The following is a 22,830-nucleotide window of genomic DNA, read 5'->3' on the forward strand; positions in this document are numbered from 1 at the left end:
CCGATAGCGGATTTTGGTGCGTTCCACTCTCTTGACTTCGAAACCGGCAGGGAGGTATGGCGCTCAATCAAACAAGTTTTTATGTAATTATTATCATAACATTTTTTATTCTATATTATTTAAATTTTACATGCTTAGTTCAAACATTGACAGAAAAAAAATTAACATCAGGATAATAATACACAGGCTGCACGGAATCGATCCACTTAGCGTTCACAAAAAAAAAATACATTGCAAAATATTCCATTGTTACATCGAATGACTTACCAAGATATTAGAATAGCAAGGTGGGTGAAGTTACGAAGGAAAAAAATAAAGGAAATAAAATAATTAATGTATGGCAAACGATAATAGTGCACGCTTTTTGTTTACAATAACAAAATATAGCTTTTCACTTATACGTAACGTGTACATATATAACATATACATGTCAACTACTTGATGATAATAATAATAATAATATATAAGAAATATTATCACATAAAAATTTCACTACACTACCGAAACAGTCAAAGTACATTTAGTTGTGACAACAGATATAAGGCGTTTTCTTTTTAATAATCTACTACGTCCATTTATTATTACAGCCTAGATTATTGCGTTCGTTACTTTATCGTAAAATTTTAGTCACATCAAAATGCACCTTAACAAGAGAAGCAAATTTACAGTCTATTATTTAAAAAAAACAGATCAAAATATTTACATATACATTATATCTCTTGATAGACTGGCTGCTAATACTTTCCATAAAATCGGTTACACAAAAAACACTATTCTCCCTTTTTACAAATTACAAAAATACTTTCTAAAAATCGTGAATTAAATATGTAAGTTGTTAAAAATCTTTTTTTTTCTCGAATATTTTCTTCTACAACTAACGCGTGCCTTGTAGGCTTATTATTATTGCAACGTATTAACTACATACTAGATACCTTAATAAAATTATGCATATCTCTGACAAAACATGTGAGTTTAAGTATTATGTGCCGTGAGTTCAATCATCCACGACTTAAAAAAATAATAATGTGATGTAGCTTATTGCTTATGGCTTGTAAAAAATTGCACTCGAAAAACTGCGAAATGGTAATCAATAATTTCATTATTATCTAAGACGCTCTTATTATTAAGTTGGTACATGTCGTGGACGACCAACGTAAGCTTCACTAAGTGAAAAAAAAAGTAAAATACACATTTATTTTTAGTTTGAAATATTATTAAAATAAAAGCAGCCAACGTTTTAGGTCGATTCTCTAATCGAGAAAGAGCATAAATTTTATCCAAATTGAGAGTTATTTTAAGTTCATTGAGCAAAAATTTGGAGGGAGCGACATCATTCACTGGGCTGTAACAAACTATATTAAGCTCTTCGAACATTCATTTAATACAAAATAAATAATAACAGTAATACAATAATAAAATAATAATAAAAAATCAGTTAATTTTACACTACTACATTACGTAATTGACTTTTTGCTTCGTTCGATTGAATTGTTGAATCGTAGTTTAACTACTGGTATTTAGTAAGTTTTTTTGATGTCATTTTATGTTTAGCAAAATACGAACACATAAATTATATAATCATCGTGGTTTCAAAAAAATAATATATATACATGTATGTATGTATATACATATAATGTTAGGCCTCGCGTTATATTTACCAGAAAATGTTTAAGTAGTTAAGAAATTAGCTACGATATTCGATTAGATACGACACAAAATAATAATGGCTTTAGGGGGGTTAAATATTAAACGAACATCGAGTAATCAATCATTAGAATATTGAAAATCAATAAAAATTACATACTTTAATTTTATAGCGAAAGGCAAACAAAACTATTTTACTTTTTGAAATTTACAAATCAATCATAACGGCTTGACTGTTCATTAGTACAATTAAATCGAAACCTTCGTAAATGTCCAAAATATATTTCCGTCACGTACATTTTTACTGAGACAATTATTAATGAGACAATAATTTAAAATCTACGCAGACATAACGAATAGAATATTTTGCCTGTTCCCAATTATAATATGATACATTTACAATTAACTGGATTAACGGTCGAAACGAGTTCCGACTTTTTATATAATTCACAACATTTATTCGTTGTAATCAGAGTTCCGCGGGCACGGCACAGCACAGCACAGCACAATACAGTTCAGTACAGTTCGATACAGTACAATACAGTTCGATACAGTACAGTACAGTATAGCACAGCACAAATTAAACGACGCTCTTGTGACACACGAAACGATTCACTGTGATAAACAACAATCAATATCATCATCAATTTGTTACAAATGAAATCTGTTTTTCAACTATACAGCAAACCCAGTCTGCCAATATCTCTTGGGATTTTCGTTAAAACGACGAATTTATTCCGGCGAAAATAAATGATTGCGATTTGAAAACTATAACGTGGCTTACGAAATGAATAATTTATTTCTCTTTACACGTCCACTTTCGTTTTTTTGTTTTTGAAATAAATGCATTAAAAAAACGATAACGTCTATACGAGTATATATGAGGCGGCCAGCGCACAAGTGGCCAAGCTTACCATAGTTATTATGGAGCTATGAGGTTTATGTTTTCATGAATTTGAATTTGAGTAGAAAAAAAAACAATACGCGCACAAAAATAATGTCTACAAAGCCATCTGTTGGCGACGGGTGAAACTATGGATAGGCCGGTATTGCATCAAAATTTATTATATATTTTAAATAAATTGCAATATACATATAAGCATGATTATGAAAATTTTTGGGTTAGGTCACTTTTACGCTGACGACCTCATTTGAATATGTATGTTCACGTTTCTGTGAGGCTTCCATTGCGTCGTGTGACAAGACCGGTCGTCCCGCATGTGTCACGTGACCACTTCAATCATAACACAGTTCCAACCTCTATATCAATGTCTATAATGTTTTATCGAAACTTTACAAAGTTACATGTGAATTCTATTCTAACTCTAAGGCGGAGACCGGCGAACTTTAAACTTCAATGATCTCCGAGATATTTTTTACACTAAAAAAATTATAAAATAAACCGTAAAACAACAAAAACAACTATAATTTACTTAAACATTATGCGTACAAAAATCTTAGCCGTCATTCGCTAAACGAGCGATCGATAAATCGATAATAAATAAATATATTAATAAGATACATAAACATTGTACATACATATATATATAAAAAATCTCTTGTCTCTTTACCATTATACATAAGTACCGAACTGGCGTCCTTAATTAATCTCCTATATACAATATGTACAGAGAGAAATAAAAACAATTTGTACTTGCAGAGAAATCGTGAAAATCATAAAGGAATTGAAACTGAAAATATACACAACAAGCGCCCGAGCGCCCCCTAACGCGTATCCTTCCAATTCTTATATTAAATTTATTTATAATTAATATAATACAAGAGCGATTTGTCGACGTACATCTGAGATTTACAAAAATATGTCTTATTTATATTAGGACAAGGACGACGTCGCCTCTACCTGTCGCACCGCTTCGTCGCGCCGGCGCCATCTGTCGGACAAGGTCAATCATTATAATTAAAGTTAACACCAAATTAAAAGTTTACAGTTTAAATGATAATTTCAAAAACTACACATGCGTTACAGTCCTAAATCTAACGACTGCGATTCTAATTAGATCCAATGGCTATTGTTATTTGCAAGCTTTTTACACACCTCCAAAGCCTCTTTATTTTTGTTCGACGTCCGTCTGAGCGTCACGTCGCGACAAGCGCGGCATGTCGCCGGCGGACGGGCGCAAGCTAAAACTTTCCCCGGCAAAGCTCTTTCAGTTCCTTCGCTCCCGGTTCAAGCTTGTATACATAGCCTATTTCTGCATTACTGGTGGTAGGACCTCTTGTGAGTCTGCACGGGTAGGTACCACCGCCCTGCCTATTTCTGCCGTGAAGCAGTAATGCGTTTCGGTCTGAAGGGTGGGGCAGCCATTGTAACTATACTGAGATCTTAGAACTTATATCTCAAGGTGGGTGGCGCATTTACGTTGTAGATGTCTATGGGCTACAATAACCACTTCATTTAGATGTCTCAATTGTCTCAAGCGTCTCGGTCCCGGCGCCGGTACCGTGTGAGGCTGAGTGGACGCGGCTACCGTGATCCCCCGTGAGCACAGACGTACCGGAGAGGTCGGTGGGCGGGCGCGCCTCCTCGTCGTCGGCCAGCGCGAGGCCGATCTCCCGCCGCAGCCGCGAGCTCAGGTTCTCCCGCTGCCTCTCGGAGGCGGTCGGCTGCACGTCGAAGGCACCTGCGCAAGCCGAAGCATTTTTTTGTTTGTTCCTACCTATGCTGATAGCCTTGAGAGGCTATTTCAGCTTCACCCTAACATATAGGTGAGCTCACGGGGCTCAAACCGGAGTGTTGCTAACACTGGCCCTAGCAAGAGCAGTGCTTCGCAGAATCTACCACCGGATCGGAAACGCGACCCACTGAGAAGATCCTGCGAGAAACTCAGTGGGCTGTGTCTGTGAGTTAATTCACTCGTCGAGCCCTTCGTCGCAAGCGACGGGTTCGATGAGGACGGTGACCGGTGCTTGTGGTACCTAAAAGCACCGTTAATGGATCGGGAGGATCCGTAATGACGATCGTCAAATATCAACCTATGATTTTTCTTATTTCATAAAGCTGCTTTCAGACTACGCTATACAATAGTATAGCAGCCTATACTTAGCCAATATAGTACAGTACAGTATGAACGTGTCCATAACAATGTATGGTGCGCGATATTGTTGTGCTATGAGCTATATACTATATGCTATTATATTATGGCGTAGTCTGAAAGCGGCTTTAGGCTCTAGCCGCATGTAAAAACAAAAGTATTCATTGTATTTTAGCCGATTGAATTGCTTCTTAAATTATATAGATTACAAATTAATAATTATTAAGGATGATGTTGTTCCATTTGTGTGTTTCATCAACACTTTAAATTATTCTTCTTTCATTATTTTAATAGACTATTATTTGGACTATATATACTATTACTACTATATATACTATATACTATTATTTTTACTGGTGGTAGGACCACCAGGTAGGTAGGGTGGACGAGTTCACAGCCAACCTGGTTTTAAGTGGTTACTGGAGCCCATAGACATCTACAACGTAAATGCGGCACCCACCTTGAGATATAAGTTCTAAGGTCTCAGTAGTTACAACGGCTGCCCACCCTTTAAACCGAAACGCATTAGTGATTCACGGCAGAAATAGGCAGGGCGGTGGTCCCTACCCGTGCGGACTCACAAGAGGTCCTACCACCAGTAAAGGACTCAACTAAGTACTATCGAAACAATGGTCGTTCACAGACAGAGATCCATCCAGCAACATTAGAATGCAATCCACACAACTGCGCAGCAAATATTGCTGTGAATCGACCCGTGCAACAATGTTTTTGTTGATTTATTCATTCAGAGCCTTCTAGGCTTTTCCCTCATAAAAAAAAGGTTACCGACAGCGAACGAAGGAAACATCGTGACACACAAATTGTAAATTCGACCGGAATAATAAAACACGCCAGTAAACGGTGGCGGACACTAAAAATAAACGCGCTGCAGATTCGAACACTTCTCGAAACCGCCAAGCGATTATCAACTTTACGTAGTAGCCATAAGACGGATATCGCTTCGACAAAACGCTAAAGATTATTATCTCATTGCAGAAGCATGTATGCGGATGCAAAAATGTACCGTATGAATATATGTATTAGTTTTGAATTCACAACACCAATGCGTTGGTACACTAGGCACGTCAAGGCCGTTCACTCTACCGAAGGCGACCGTGCATACATTTTTGTATTCGAAACAGACACAGAATTTTGCGATTAATATACAAAATAAAAAGTCTTTTTGTATTAAAATTAATAATACACAGCACTCTAGAATTTTGCTAAGAAGTTTTTTTAATGCTTTAAGAATATTATTTACTTAATGTGAAAATTAGTTTACTAGTGTTTTTGTCGAATGTCGAATTACAATAGAAAAGATTTGTAATTTATGATAATATAAAACCATCATATTTTATCTGTAGCATAAATTGCACAAACTGATTGACAATTTTGTACGTAATATGTAATGTAATGTACGTAATAGGAATGATTTATTTTCAATGCAGTTCATCGTCAAATTATGTGCAACTTTTGTTTTTTAATTTGATAACGGACATTTTTAAATACTTATAATTTTGTAAGAAAGTCATCAAATTTACCATTAGATTACACGATGGATATTTGGGGACTTAATTTATTTCGTGCACGATTAGAAGCGTATCTTTCAAATTTCACTCTAGTGCAGTGTTTTGTAGCGTATGTTATAAGGAGGAGTACGGTAAGGGATTGTTCTAGAATCTAGAAGAATCACCAATCGAATAACTTGAAATTTATTTAACTTATAATTTCAAATTAATTTCATTAGTATTAGGGTGGTACAGTATTCCAAAACATACATTCTGTATGAAATACCATTTTTTTTCCGGTATATCAATGCTACCTATATTGTAGAAGTAACAATAATAGATTTGCCGACTATAGTACATCTTTACCCACTGCACGTGTTTTGTACTTTTTTTTTGTATGTAATCGTGCTTATACTATAGCGTAATTAGTTTCAACTTGAAGTATTTATTATCAGAGCGTAATACTGCGCAGTATTTTTCTCTACCGATTTCATACAACGCGGCGACGCGACGTCACGAGTCGAAGAATGAAGACGGCGTGTTCACATCGAATAGGTACCAATATGTCTGAGAGCGAAACAGTTTAGCGTTTTTTCATTTCTTTTTATAAGCATAATGTAAAGAAGTTACATTATCTGTCTTTTAAAGTAAGATAAAATTATGTATTAATTTTTTTAATAGTAGTCAAACATAGGTAAACTAAAAAAGAAAACTAAAACAAAACTACGCTCTTTTGACAGTATTTAAGAGAAAAATACTGATGATAACAAATGATTCCGCATATTAACTCCATTTCGAATATTTTTGGAAATTGTACACTTTTAATGCGAAAAGACGATATATACTAGCCGTACTCGCCCGCTTCGCTGGGCATTTAAAATTTACATTTTCTTTATTGTCATTATTATTAGGGAGTCCAACACTCATATAAATATTAGCCTATCCATTAAGTACATGTATTTTCTACATGGATACCAAGTTTTAAGTCAATCGGATGCACGGTTCAGTAGTTATAACGGAACATCCGTAAAAACCACTGTAGATTTATATATTAGTATAGATAAATAAGCTGCGTATCGCTCTAAGTGTTGGTTATTGGGAGTGATCATACCTTTGTGCGGCTGTTCGGCGCCGATGTCCTTGTGCAGACGCTGGTCGAGCTCGTCGAGGGGCCGCGGGGAGAGGTCCCCGGCCGACGACGAGGAGGACGCGCCCCCCTCGCGGACCGGCTCCTCCCCGCCCGCCCCCGCGAGCCTTTTGCGGTACTCGCTTATAGAGAGCTGTGTGTGAACATACAAATATAACGCTTAAGTATTCGGTTAGGTCTTTAGGTCTGGCTGGTTACCTAAGGTGCTATTCCAGCTATGCTCCTTTTTTTTTATTGCTTAGATGGGTGGACAAGCTCACAACCCACCTGGTTTAAGTGGTTACTGGAGCTCATGACATCCACAACGTCAATGCGCCACCCACCTTGAGATATAAGTTCTAAGGTCTCAAGTATAGTTACAACGGCTGCCCCACCCTTCAAACCGAAACGCATTACTGCTTCACGGTAGAAATAGGCAGGGCGGTAGTATCTACCCGCGCGGACTCACAAGAGGTCCTACCACCAGTATGGCTGGGCTATCCAGCTCGCAGACTCAACTCGAGAGAATTTGCTAACACTGGTCCTACCAAGAGCAATGCTTCACAGAAACGACCACCAATGAAGTATAACATACATTTGTACAACTTATTTTTACAGCAAATAAGTTGTTAGATAAACGAGTATGAAGAGCTGTAAAAAGAAAATCCATATTTGAAATAAATAAATTTAAAACGCATACCCAATAACCTATAATTCGTGAGCAGATCTTTATTCAAGTTCAATTATTGGCATTTAGCACTATAGTGAGGATTACTTAGTTACACACAACAGCACTGCAGTGTCTGTGTTGACATATGAAGTTACATTATTGAAATAATATTTAGCATAGACATGGTGTGGCCAACTGCAAAATGATTCATTTAAATTTACATGTTTTGTCTAAATTTCAATATGATTATTGCTGATGTTGATGATTGCCTTTTGAAATCATTAGTCGCATTAGGTAAGCTTGATAACTAAATTTGTATGAAAACTTCTGTATTTCAATATATCAATAAGCAAGCTCTAAGGGGCCTGTGTATAAATTATGATGTTATTCTAATGAGTTCCTAGAGCCTTATATTATTTTATTATAAACTATATATAATATTTGTATATACATAATACAGTATAATAATTTAACGGCCGTCTGGTGTAGTGGTAAGTGACATGGTCACTACACAAGGGGGTCGCGGGTTCGAATCCCGCCAAGGAAAGATATTTGTATGATAAATATAAATGTCTTTTCCAGGGTTATGGATGTATATTAAATATATGTATGTGTATAATAAAAATCTTACATTTATTTCCGTTATCTGGTACCTGTAACCCAAGTTCTTTACGAACTTATCACGGGACCAGTTAACGTGGCGTGATTGTTAAAAAAAAAAAAAAAAATTTTCTTGTGAAAATGTAACACTTTTCAACCTTCATATTATACATAATGGTCTCATTAAGCTGTGATAACTCATAATTAACGAGGCCATCATTAAAGTGCATGCATGCAAATGATTATTCCCATTATCTAATCACGAACCTTGTGCTGGTTCCTTTCAAACATATCTGATAAATGAAAACTAGCAAGTTTGTTAGCAGGACCAAGTACAAAAATGCCGGAAGTGCATACTGTATGTGTGTCAATGCAATGTTACTCACCTTCCTTCTAACAGGTTTTGGTTTCTCTATGGGCGGGGGGTTGAGCCTGGGGTCGTTGCTCCCAGGGCAGTAAGGCTTGGCGTCGGACTTGGCAGGCGACGGCGCCATCAGCCCAGCTTTGTTAGAGCTCTTTAACACTCCCGACAATATCACACTGTTATTTGAATCCATATTGTTAACACGGGTCAGTATTTCCTGGACACTTTTCAGTTCATCGGCAGGCGTAATACTTTCTTTATCAAATAAACCACTGTCTAAACTTGTAGTCCTATCTATAGCACTTTTTATTATCGACATGTTCGGAACGTTCTCGTTAGCTTGACTGTCCACATTGAACGATTGCGACATGTTACTGAATATACCAGAGAAGAGTCCGGTTGAGCTGAAACGCGAAGTAAACGGTAGCGTGGTGTTGTTGTCTAACACTAAGGGCCTCTCGATTGGAGCATTTTTTTCTTCTTTTTCCACGGGACCAATTTGCAGTATGGTTTTGACCGGTTCCGTGGGTTCTTCTTCTGGAAGGGGTATTGTTTCTAGAAGCGGCATAACTAGCTCTGGACTAGGATCTTTTGGTAAGGGTATATTTTCTGGCGAGAGAATTGTAACAGATTCAGACGGCGGCAGAGGTATATTTTCTGGTGAAATACTATACTTGCCATCTTCATTCACTGAATTGCTAACGTCATCGAGTAAGTCTCCGTTGATGTCCATAGCCTTACCCCCGTTCTCGGCGTCTGTGCGTAGTTGAATACTGATCTGGTCGTCCACCATGCTCAAGTCAAAATTTAAATTGACTTTCTTCCGTTTCTCTTTTGGTTTCTTATTTCTACTTTTTAGCATTAAAATATTTTCCGTGTGGAATGAGTGTATTTTTTTCTGAATGTCGTCCATCTCGTCGCGTTGCGGTGAGGAGTTGCCGCTCGTGTCGGCCGACTGACAACTGTTTGGCTTTTCGCCGGGGCTACCTATCGATTTTGAATCCATGTTCTCTATCGACTCTTGTATCTTTGGCTGTGGCATAGTATTGTCGATCTCCATCGGCACTACCTTATTGTAATTATTCTCTTCTAAATCAACATTATTATTATTAATTTTGATATCTTCTGGTCTCGTTATATCCGGCGGTTCTTCGTATTCTGGCGTGGGTACTCCTATAATCCTTCTAATGTTTTCACTATCGTGAGGTCCTTTTAGATTAACATTTAACACGTCATGTTCCATATTGCACTGATCATCAGAACCTTGACCACTGTCTGATCGCGTCCGGTCCCTACCATAAATACTGTCCATTATATTACGCACTTTATACTGCCGCGATAACGCAGAATCGTCTTTAACTGGGGAATCTTCTGACGTTAAAACTGGCGAGGTATCATCATTACACTGCAAATAAAAAAAGAAACAATAAAATTTAAATCCTAAATATAATGTAGAAAAATGTTTGTATATTCTGATGATAAGCTTACAGGCACAATGGTATTCTGTTCGCACGATAAAGATTCCCTTGCGAGCCGACGCTTCTTAAGCGGAGTCACCATTTCGTTCGGAGGAGACTCTGGAACAAAAACATCTTGATTTCAACATAATACCAACTATTTTTATGAATAATAACAAAGCAAGGAATTATTTAAATTGGTACATACCTGCACAAGGGAAATCGCTCTCTTCGCTGATGGCTTGTCGCAGCCATCGTTTTTTAGCGCTGTGTTGCGGTAATATGGGCGGAGGAGCTTCAGGCACTTCGGGTGGCGTACTTCTAGTGATCCTCTTGGATTTCTTAGGGGGTCGATTCCTGTCCCGCGCCGGCGTACGGGGCGGAGACGACCTCGCGTTCTCTTCATTGTCGAGGTCCTGGCCGCCACTGAGGTCGCCGATCATGGTGCTCGCCACTCGCACTAAGCTCTCCAGCGACGGCGCCGACACGAGCGTCGGTCTGTACGGCGAGCGGTATGGAGATGGCGTTCGTTCCGGGGAGCGCCCTATCCATTCCGTCGCTATTGTTTTCTTGGTTTTGGGCAGCTTGAAAGCAGACTCGACAGAACCGACCGCGGCTTCGACCAGCAAACAAGCAGAACTCAACCCCAAATCCTGTGACCGTTAAAATATATTAATCACTAGCGACCCGCCCTCGCTTCGCTTCGGAAACATTAAAACACACATGAAACCAAAAAAAATAAATAAAAAAAGTAGCCTATGTTCATCAGGGACAATGTCGGCTTCTAATGGAAAAATAATTTTTCAAATCGGTCCAGTAGTTTCGGAGCCTATTCGAAACAAACAAACAAACAAATCTTTCCTCTTTATAATATTAGTATAGATTAATTATTAGAGCGGAATAAGTGTTTGGACACTGGTCCGGTCCCTTATAGACATTATCAAGTTTAATTACACTTTACTTAGATTTAATTAGACTTTATTATTTTTTTAGAATCAGTCAGTGCTGGAAGCTCAGAGGCCTTCCTAGATTCAATAGTACAGGATAGGCGAATATGCGTTCCGGCAGGAGAGATTCGCTAATAACTACCCGAGCACCTACCAAAGAAAAAATATTGCTTCTACCACTGACCTATTTACTCAATAGGTTTTTAAGAAAATCAACTCAGGGGATTTACGTATAAATACGAATATTTAGTTTAAATTTCACCAAACCAGGGTCAAGTCACTGCAGCGGCGACAACGGTGTAAAGGATTAACTAGTACCTCTGAGACTTGTTCTCCAGGTTTGTCGTGCTCGTTGTTCCCGGCGACGTGGGCGGCTTCGTCTGCGGAAGTGGCGAGGTCGCTGTCGGCAGAGTTGAGTCTCCGTCGCGCCGACTGCGACGTGGTGCGGGCGCGGCCCTTGCGTCTGCACAAAACCATTTTTATTGTATAAATGTGTGGACGACCTCAGAGCCCACCTGGTGTTAAGTGGTTACTGGAGCCCATAGACATCTACAACGTAAATGCCACCACACGCCTTGAGATTTAAGATTTCAGTATAGTTACAACAGCTGCCCCACCCTTCAGACCGAAACGCATTAGGCCTGCTTCACGACAAAAATAGGCGGGGTGGTGGTACCTATCCGTGCGGACTCACAAAAGGTCCTATCATCAGTAATTACGCAAATTACAATTTTGTGAGTTTGATTTTTTATTACATGTCGAAGTCAATCGTGAAGATTTCTTAAGTACATATTCCATTAGAAAAATTGGTACCAGCCTGCAGGATATATTTCTATTTTGTTACATCTAATATTTATTTTCCCATTTTCTGCTTTAAAACTCGTACTGTTTAATATAATAGACTATAATAGACAATAATAACCTTAGTAATATAATAGACAATGTTTAAGCTTTCAAGACAAGAACCTTTGCAAACTACAGAATGCCAAAAATGACTTTCGAGACGTTAAACCAAACTCTCTGTCAATATTAAACATTAACTTATTTTTTCAATTGTTCTTTTAGGATTTAGTTTTTTTTAAGAAAGGTTTAACATGCTGACCTCTTTCTTTTCTTTGTAGAAACATGAATTTCGTCTTCATCATCTTTATCAAATGAATTTGGGTGTGGATCTGATTCCCTTCGTTTTTGTCGCTCTTTAACTTCCTGTTTCCTTTGTTGAGCTTTTTCCATTCTTTCAAAAGCTTTCATTATGGCTTCCATTTTACGTTCCTCTCGAGTCTGAAATAAACGCACATGTATTATTATTATTTTTACATTTAGGTTTTTGTAGAATATTTAAGGCACTATAGGACCTACCATTTTTTTCTTATCCTTCTCTTTAATTCTTGTTTGTATTCTATCTTGAGAGTCATCCGTTTTATCATCAAGAGAGTCGTGATTAGAACAAACAGTTCTACTAGACCTCGAGGATCTGTCATGACAAGCAGATTTCGCCGTAATTTCTTTAAGCGTCTTTTCGTCTTCCATAGTTAGTTCCTCTTTGGGTGTCTTCTCTTCCAATGTCTCCAGTTTCTCGTCGTCTGAGGATACGAGCTCTGTCTGAGGTGCAGGCGACAATGGTTTCTCAATTTTATCTTCTAAAATTTTCTCATCTTCAAATACTTCTTTTATCGGTTCGTGCGTTTCTTCTTCTTCTTCTTCCTCAGGCTCGTTTTTTGCTTCTTCTATTTTTTCTTCAAGAGTAGACTCGGTTTTAATAAAATCCGGTTCATCTAAATCCTCAGGTTTCATTTCTTCTTTGGCTGTTAAATCTATCTCGGGTTTGTCTTCCATTAACGGTTCCAATTTCATAGGTTCATCAAAGTCAAGAGTTATAGCTGCCGTTTTAACCGGCGACATCGGATATTCATCTTTGATAGGGGACAATTTTTCTTGTTTAAAAGGAGACAACTTTTCTTGTTTCAAAGGCGACAATTTTTCGTGTTTAAAAGGAGAAAATTTATCTTCCTTTATAAATGGTGGTGGATTCTCTTTAACGGGCGTCAGTACTGGTGCCGCAGGAGGCGAGACGGGCGACGAAGCACTGTAACATCTGTTTCTACTGCGTTTTTCCCTAGAAGGATATTCTATAATTTTACGACTTGCCAATGTGTTCATTCCATTCATTTTGCAATGCTTGGGATTCCCGCAGGCGCAAGGTTGTTTAGTTCCATCTGCGTCATGACCAACTGTAATTTCAGTGTTTGATTGTATCACAGATATTGTAACTAAATAAACATGTAGCGTTCCCTTGACGATACAGTGCTGTAGTTCGGCGTTAGGCTTACACGACCTTCTGACAAACCGAGCTTCGTTCCCGTATGTTCTCGTATCAATGCAGATCTGAATATTGTCCTTCGGTAGCCTGTAGAAGAATACAAAAGGACCCGGTTTCTGACTTCCAGCTCTCACCGAATTCTGCTGTTGGGGCCGATGCTGATTCGATAACATATATTTGCCTCTGAGCTCGATCACGGGGGAATTTTCTTTCAAGTCTTTCGTCGCAATTAATATTTTACCGCCGGCGTGCGGCACCGTTGTACATAAATGCGCATTCAACGAATATCCCATGTTCGGTGTGTTACCTAGCTTATTGCTGTATTTCATTATCTTAGCCCGCAACTCTGGACTGTAATGATTCGTGACGGCGAGTTCGTAGGAATCTTGCCAATGCGACTGATTCGATAATCCGGAACTGTATTTGGTTCGATTCAATAACATTTCTTTTTTGCGTTTCACCCTTTTTTCCGAAAGTTTTCGTTTGGCACCTTTTCGCATCACATCTGGCTTTTTCGGTTTCTTGGGGCCGCGCTTGGCTACAGGCGGTAGAGTTGACGTCGGCAAGGTCGGCAGCGCAGTCGGCGCGGCAGGTGCGGCAGAATTATACGTAGTCACGCTGGACCCGCTAGTGTTCGTGTAAGTTGTGACAGTGAGCAACCGCTTCCTCCGCTGACCGGATTGTCTCAGACATTCAGACGAGTCAGAGTCGGACGCTCCTAGGGCGTTCAGTTCTTCCCTTTTCCTCATCTGGATTGCGCGAGCGTGGCGACGATCAATGGGACGCGGCTGGCACAGCTCGCACATGTATGCGTCGGGAATGTTCTGGCGGTCGATGCCCATGCAGTCGACGTGCTGCCATTCGCCGCAACGATCACAACATATCATGTACCCGTCGTCGTGGGTGAAGTCGCAGATGCATCGCGTCTTACCTTCTTCTTCGCCTTCGGGAGCGGTCTCCGTGTCGCTGCCGCCCGCTTCGGGGCGCCGGTCGCCGTCCAGGGAGGATATGACAGACGCGGCGTCGTCATCGGGCAGCGCTGCGGCCTCGACGGGAGGAGCGGGGGCCGCGGGGGGCGGCGGGACGGTGGCGGGGGAGGGCGGGGCGACCGCGGGTTCGTACGTGGCCGTGGACACGATAACGGGAGACGTGCGCTTCGTGGGGCTAGGGGGAGGCGGCGCAGCCGCGGGCGGGGTGGCCACGGTGGGCGGGGGAGCGGTGGCCACGGGCGTCGTGGAAGTACTACTGGTGGCTAATTTTTGAGCTGGTAATGAGTATGTGTGATCTAGCATCACGAAGGCCAATGATTGGAAAGAATATCGTCGCAATTCTTCAGACAAATTTGGTCTCTCTTCTACTCCGACTATGTCTTCTACTGTGAGTAAAGTCGATTTGTCCCCGCTGAAAGAAAAATACTGTATCATGAAGGATTCATTTGCAAAATACAAAAAAATATATCTAGTTAAATTTTAACTTACAATACTATCCGTTTTTGATTGACCGGTTTTAATTCTACAGGTTCTTCAAGAAGCATTGGAGATAAAGTGTGATTTGTGGGTGAGCTTTGCTGTAACATCAGCTTAGGTTGGGATAGGGAATGAAGAATTTGAGCAGTCAACTGTTGATTGGCAGTTACTTGTGAAGTCATAGACTGGTTTTCTGTCGAACTAAAAGTTTGCACATAGCGCAAATTCGGAGTAGCGCCTGACTGTACGTAATGAGGTGTTTTGGGTAAGCTCGTACTGATAGGGGCCGTTGATATCAACACTGGGCCGCACGGGGATTGAAGAATTAATCGCTCGCCTTTTGCAGGAAATTTTGTTAGTGGTATAGATTGGTTCTTGTGGGTCGGACTGCCGACTTTCTGAATGATCTTGGAAGTATTCGAGTCTACCACTCCGAACGTCGGCTGTTGACTTTTATACGTGACACTGGCGACGGGCCAAGTCTTCGCTTCGGATTTGTGTGTCGATGATCCCGTTTGCTGTATTATTTTAATTGGCCTCGATTGGTTCTTTTGGCTCGATACCTGCGAGCTTTTAGATCCTTTCAAAGTGTTTAATTTTCTCCCCGAATGTACAGACATTTTATTCGGAGCAGACACGACACGCGAAAGAATGTGGCACGGCGCGTTTCCAGTAGATGATGCCACCATCGCATTCAGGTTAGCACCATTGTTTACTTTATTTATAGTTTTACTAAGACTTGCATTCTTGGTAAATGTATGACTGTATGATACATTTTTTATTGGACTGTTGTTGATCACTGTTGGGGTTAGCGATGCACAACCAATTAAAGACTGATTCTTTGATGGTTTACTGCAGAGAACTGAACTATTTAAATGCTTCTGCAAGTTCGTATTGAGTTTGTATACATGGTTTTGAGTTGCATAAACTGGTGTAGACACCTCTTTACAAGATGGAATATACTGTTGAGAATAAGTAGTATTCTTAGGAATAGATATGTTACTTAGAATTTGCACTTTAGAACTTTTGGGACGGTTAATGTAACCTGTTTCGGCTATAATATTACCTCTTCGGCCGGCATGGTTGAGCTCATTAACATAGCTTTCACTGGTAATAATGATTTGTGACACACCAGCCTGGGGTCTTTCATCGTCTTTCAAATCCGGAGGAGCAGCACTAGTTGTGAGTATTGTTGGCAACCACAATGTTGGACTGCCAGCCACATCTTGGGCTACATTCTGTATTGTTGTGATATTTCCAACGGCTGCATCAACATTGATTGTAAAATTCTGTGGTAGTTTAGTGACATTCTGTACTATGGCAGTGCTGATTGGAGCTTGAATAAGAGCTGTAGAGTTTTCAACATAGTGACCGTCACTAGATTCATCTGCTTCTTGCAAAACTGGGTAAGCAATGTGGCCTACATTATCTATATTCTCTTCTATTCTTACAATACCAGATAACGTCTCAACAGACATTTCGGAATCGCACCTTTTCTCAGAAATGTGATAGTCAATTTCCTTATCTACTTGGTGTATAGAACGAATAATGCTTTCAGGATTAGTGGAATCCGGTTCCGGGTCCCTTTGAGTGGGAGATACAGGTACAGTCCTCAGAACAGGAGTCCTTATGCTAGGTACATTCATATTTATCAGATTGTGATCCAATACATTTTCAAAGACATTTTCACTGGAGGCGGCCGGCCCGTAATCCTGAAATAAAAAATTAAATACATAAGTATGATACGCAGAAAGCAATGATTCTTGTTGCCTAAACATGGACACTGACAAAATTTAGGGTTTGATAAATTTTATAGCACTGTAATCAGTAGACATCCTACGCATTTCAACAAATCACTCTTTATTTTCAGTTCATGCCTTATATGTAATGTAAATGTTTTAATATAATTATTTTGATACCTCCACTATGTACTCAGACTTGGCAAAGTTGTACTTAAATTAAAGTAACTATAGCCAGAAAGAAAAAAGAAAGAACATTTATTGTGTAGCTTCTTTAAGATTAATGACAACCACTACTTACCGCATGAACACTTGTATTATTAATAGATTAGGAAGGGTTTCAATGAATACACTATTTAGTTAAATACTTTATTTACAAAAATTTTGACCTGAAAGTGAGAATGTTAGACATCAATAGCACCTTCAATGTGTTATACATCTGAACAAACAGAATAACGTTATGCCAACTTATTTTTACTGTTGATATGACTTAACCAAATGTGGGAAACCTATTTAGTATCAATATTAGATACATATTAAGAAATTTAGTCACAAACTTAACTGGGAAATCGCGTTTCTAGAGGTTTGTTTTGGAATTATGTTTACAAATTCATGGGTATACCTTGAGTATGATTTTTATGGCGTGGACATAGTACTGTCGAAATGATAGCTTTGTACTCACTTGCCGGGCCGAAGGTTCATATTCTGACGAAGCTGACATGCTGCGTATACTATCATCTTGGGTTAGACCCGAGATGACGCCTTGGAGTGCCCCTCGGCCTCCAAATATTATTTCATGTGACTGCAATCGAAAACCGATTCTTTACCCATATATCTTCGAAATCGGTAAAAACATGCACGGTGCACACCATAATGCTCTCTGTAAAATATTCATAGTCCACAAATAGGATTTGACCATCGAGGTCATTGTTCCACAAACGTATTCGAAAGCCATTTTATTTTGTTCGTTACGAAAAAATAATAGGTATCACGCTGAAATATTTAGTCTTAAATACGACAGGATCACGATAAAAGCATAATATAAGTTGATAGGTTAATCCACTGCCGCCATTATTGTAGCACGGAAACTGAAATGTCTCATTAATAAACATCAAAAAAGTAAACACTGTCTTAAACGGAGGAATTAAGCAGAATATGTATAGAATTTATTTATTATTTGATAGTTTCAATGTTTATTGGAAGTCATACCCCGCTTAGCAACAAAGAGACGGTGAAATTTAGGTACCTGCGTACGAAAATGAGGTTTATATATCTTTATCTACAACATAAAATGATATTAATGTGTACAATAATTAATCATAACAATCAAAATTTACGCCGGAACGTTAATAAATATTTATGGATAGTGACAACATCACAAAAGCAGAGCTGTGTGAAATCCAGATGTAAACAGTTTTGGAGAAATAACTAAGTAAAAATGGTACTAACCTTTTAATAAAAAAAAATACTATTCCTATGATGCAGCGAAACTATTTCCATCAAATAATCGCATAGCACATGTGAAAAAAGCCTCAAAGTCCGAAACTACGACCAAAACATTCACAAGACTCGAAGATGGCGGCCATTGCATTTTCGTGATACAAAACAACAGGGTTTCATGGAACATGTTAAAGTACTTTAGTACTTCCGGTTACAATATTTTTTTTTTAGAACGGGAGGTACCATCGCTAATTTATTTAAAAAAAAGGGTTATAAAATACAATAATTAATTTATATTATTTTAAATCTTATCTGTAGATAGAATAAAATACCTTTTATGACAAAGTAGAAGATGGAAATATTACTAGTAGTGCAACTGATTTATCTTGTTAATGGATAGAGTTCAACGACAAATATTTCTGTTGTACCGTATCTTTTTTTTAACTATAGACAATTTCGGTAATTCATAGGCAATAGACTGATGAGAAAAACTCAGTTTTGGATACAGAGGCCAAAATTAAAAAGAAGCATGAAACTAGTACATTAATCAAGGAAAAAGAACTATTTATTTTCATTCTATTTTTACAATTATGCTTTGCATTTATTGACTTTACTAGCGACCCGCCCTCGCTTCGCTTCGGAAACATTAAAACACACATGAAACCAAAAAAAAAGTAGCCTATGTTCATCAGGGACAATGTCGGCTTCTAATGGAAAAATAATTTTTCAAATCGGTCCAGTAGTTTCGGAGCCTATTCGAAACAAACAAACAAACAAATCTTTCCTCTTTATAATATTATTAAGTATAGATTCGTACATAATGAAAATAAAAGTGAAATTTGTTAACGGAGCTGGAGAATGCTGTAACAGTCTAAAACATTTTTTTTCATGATTGTATATTAACAATAATTTTGATGGATTTAATTAAATACTATATGTGGAAGAATCCAAAAGGTAGACGTTAAAGGAACGACATCTTCCGGTTTCTTACTTAATATGGGTGTTCCTCAGGGTTCCATATTGGGTCCCTTCCTATTTCTTGTATATATCAATGATTTACCAAAGTTTATTGAAACTCGTCACGAGGTCGTATTATTCGCTGACGATACATCATTATTGTTTAAAATTAAACGACATTTGGAAGATTATGACGATGTTAATGATGCTATCTCGCGCGTGGTACATTGGTTTAGTGTTAATAATCTGTTATTAAATAACAATAAAACAAAATGTATAAAATTTACCACACCTAATGTTAGACAAGTAGACACTAATATTACTGTAAGTGGAGAGACACTGGAGCTTGTGGATTCGACAGTTTTTCTTGGTATAACAGTTGATTCTAAGCTGCAGTGGGGTCCTCACATATGCAAGTTAGCGAGTAGACTTAGATCTGCAGCATTTGCGGTACAAAAAAATACGAACGTATACTAATGAAGATACGGCACGTCTGGTTTATTTTAATTATTTTCATATTGTTATGTCCTATGGCATTTTGCTAGGGGGCAATGCTGCCGAATATGCACCTGAGGGAATCCTTGAGGGACAAGTTTAAGGAAATCAAAATTCTAACTTTAGCGTCCCAATACATTTTTGAAAATTTATTGTACGTGCGTAAAAACATTGAAGAATTCCCCAGTCTGCGATTTGCACAATGTGAACACTAGGAACAAACATAGGCTTGCGTTGCCGGCGGCTTGAATTAAGAAAATAAGCAACTCTTTTAGGGGGCTGGGTGTTTTCAACAAGATCCCACTAAGCGTTCAATTACTACCTGTTCATAGATTTAAGAAAACTGTCAAGGAACGTTTGTGCAACAAGGCATAATTAAGGATTATTTACTAGATGGCACTACGTGGGAATGAAGCGCTCGCTCCTGGCCTTTTCATTTTTCATTAAATTTTTTTTAATTGTATTTTTTGACTTGTTTTTTCCTTTATTGTAAATATTTTTATTTATTAAAAAAAAAAAAAAATATTTGAGAAAAAACAAAAAAAAAAAGCCCGCTTAGTTTGTTTCACCGGTTCTTCTCAGGACTGTGGCTTTTTTTGGAACCGGTGGTAGAGTTAACATTGTTATTTATATTTTGACATTCAACAAGTGTCATACTGACATCTAAGTTAAATTAAATGATTTTGAATTTGGATTATGGAGGATAGAGGTAAGGAGAACCGTCTCTGTATGTGAAAAGTGTCCGTTAAAATCTGCTAAATAAGGGTAGCGCTACAGTAGCAACCGGGTACATTTAAAAAAAGGCGCTGAAAATTATTAGAATAAGATAGAGAATTAAAAAAAGTCGAAAGAACTGTAAGCACTACAAAATCAAAAAAAGTATTTTATTTAAAGCTTATAAGAAAATGCAATTGATGTCTCCACGTTTTACCAGAGCAATATTTTAGGTTATATTGACGAAATTAGTTTGGACTACGTAAACATGTGAGGTCTTGTATATTACACTGTCACTAACTACTCTAGTCAATAAATATATAAATTTTCTAACTCAGCATACTTCAATCAGCTAACAACTGCGCAATCATATCATACCCTGTGCCTATGCTAGCGCCATTCTGGAGGATTTTTGAACTGTTAATTAGTGCTGAAAGTAGGACACTTTTTCAAGCTTCTCCCATATGAGACCGTTCTCCTTACCTGTACCCTTTATATTATGGATGCTCAACATATATTAACATTAATGAATTTCAATACAATGCAGAACAATCACGCAATTTATTTTTAAAGGAAACATTGCCTACAGAAGGCGCGGATTTGGATCAGAATAGTAACTATTCTACTCATACATATAGCTCAACCTAAAACCGCCAACCCAACTATTTTTTTTTTCCTTTGCTATTATTCGCGACCCACTAAGAAGATCCGGCGAGAAACTCAGGGAGCTGTGGGCCCGGTGGCTGTGGGCTTATGAGTTAGTTCGTCGATTATGAAGAAGAGTTCGACGAGGACGGTGACTGGATATTGACCGATGCTTGAGGGACCTAAAAGCACCGAGTGAATCCGAAAGTTCCATTATGACGTGTTTCGCCGTCGCGGTCGAATAAGTTATTACCGGCAGCCACAATAAGAGGACTTTAGTGCGCGCCGCTTTGTCGAAGGACTACCCAACTATAGTTCACTATAAATCCGCTAAAAAGAAGAAGAAAATCGAAGAAAATATTCTACAGATTATGTTTTCTACAACTACAGATATTCTACAGATTACGTATTTATAAAATGTGTTTTCAAGATTATTTTGAAGGGCTTATACTAGGCTTATACCTATTATGAATTTATTAACAAAATCACTAACCTTTAAAATCTTTACTCAACATCGTCATCCTGTTTATTAAACTGATGTGACCGCTACTGGTATTAGCACGTCTTGTGAGCTCGCAGGGGTAGGTACCACCACTCTGCCTATTTCTGCTGAGAAGTAGTACTGCGTTTCAGTTTGTGAGAGTGGGGCAACCATTGTACTGTAAAAACTGAGACCTTAGAGCTCTTGTCTCAGCGTGGGTGATATTTACGTTTACTGGTAACCACTTAACATCCTACCGGAAGCCACTTAAAACCAGCTGGCACGTGAGCTCGTCCACCCATCTCAGCAATAAAACAAAAACAATATTATAACAATTTAAAGCATTGTATCTTTGCAGTTATATGGCTACTTTCATATTTAATTTCTATCCAAAAAGTATTTAATACTACCATACTCCATACTACCTGAAGCCACTGCGGTCATCCACAGTGCGTTTCCAGAGGTCATTTTTGCCACGTACCATCCAGCTATGGAATGAGCGGGGAGCTCACGGTGTTTCCCGAGCGCTATGACATGTCCTTCTTCAAACGAGGCTTGTGGAGAGTATTAAGTAGTAGGCAGCGGCTTGGCTCTGCTCCTGGCATTTCTGAAATCCATGGGTGACGGTAACCACTTACCATCAGGTGGGCCGTACGCTCGTCTGCCTACAAAGGCAATAAAAACTTTTTTTAAGCCGAACGCCGTGGGTTGTGATAATATAAGTCGTCACAATCCTGGATCATCTTCTGCCAGCTTTAGGGCACATCACAAATTTCTCCTTATCTTCAAGCTCTTTTCCGTCACTGTGGCGTATGTTATTCCTTTACCTAAAATTCCTAACCCTTCCCTTCCAAATCATTTTAGACCTATATCTATTCTTCCCTTCATATCCAAGGTGATCGAGGCCTGCGTACACAAATAATTGTCGCTGTTTATTTTGCGGAACAACCTTTTGAGCCCTTACCAGTCTGATTTTCTATCAGGTCACAGCACCATTTCCGCTCTCCTTAAAGTGGTTGGCGACATTAGGGCAGGTACGCAAGATACTAAAGTCATACTGGTACTAATTGATTTTTCAAATGCGTTCAATCACGATATCCTTCTATCTATTTTGTCCAAAATTATGATCTCTTCTACAGCGCTGGAATGGTTTTAATCATATCTTCGGGGACGCCAGCAGTCTACTCGTAGTGATGGCACCTCC

General features: G+C 38.6%; 1 protein-coding gene across 3 annotated transcripts; it reads right to left on the reverse strand.

The window, feature by feature from the left end:
- Window positions 1-76: 76 nt before the first annotated feature.
- Window positions 77-18,506, reverse strand: upSET (SET domain-containing protein upSET). Of its 3 annotated transcripts, none has more exons than XM_089736649.1 (12): window positions 18,344-18,506; window positions 17,577-17,696; window positions 15,168-16,867; window positions 12,729-15,090; window positions 12,472-12,650; window positions 11,688-11,832; window positions 10,631-11,075; window positions 10,454-10,542; window positions 8,988-10,370; window positions 7,317-7,485; window positions 4,161-4,286; window positions 77-3,536 (listed from the first exon to the last, which is right to left on the reverse strand). In XM_089736649.1, exons 2-12 carry the CDS (start codon window positions 17,613-17,615, stop codon window positions 3,502-3,504), a joined length of 6,672 nt encoding a protein of 2,223 aa, XP_089592775.1. In that variant the 5' UTR covers window positions 17,616-17,696; window positions 18,344-18,506; the 3' UTR covers window positions 77-3,501. The 3 variants fall into 3 exon arrangements, with proteins under 3 accessions (XP_089592775.1, XP_089592773.1, XP_089592774.1); XM_089736647.1 differs by having other exon boundaries at window positions 10,454-10,557; XM_089736648.1 differs by having other exon boundaries at window positions 10,454-10,557; window positions 17,577-17,774.
- Between the last annotated feature and the right edge of the window lie 4,324 nt (window positions 18,507-22,830).

The sequence above is a fragment of the Bombyx mandarina genome, chromosome 22 (assembly GCF_030267445.1).
Source record: "Bombyx mandarina strain Sakado chromosome 22, ASM3026744v2".
NCBI classification, from domain to species: Eukaryota; Metazoa; Arthropoda; class Insecta; order Lepidoptera; family Bombycidae; genus Bombyx; species Bombyx mandarina.

Bases quoted from the DNA above. Each gene is read 5' to 3' on its own strand.
- upSET (XM_089736647.1), bottom strand. From the start codon at position 17,615: ATGTCAGCTTCGTCAGAATATGAACCTTCGGCCCGGCAA. The intron at 10,558-10,630 runs GTATGTACCAAT...GTTGAAATCAAG, and splicing joins GAGCGATTTCCCTTGTGCAG to ATGTTTTTGTTCCAGAGTCT. The intron at 7,486-8,987 runs GTGAGTAACATT...GTTCACACACAG, and splicing joins CAAAACCTGTTAGAAGGAAG to CTCTCTATAAGCGAGTACCG.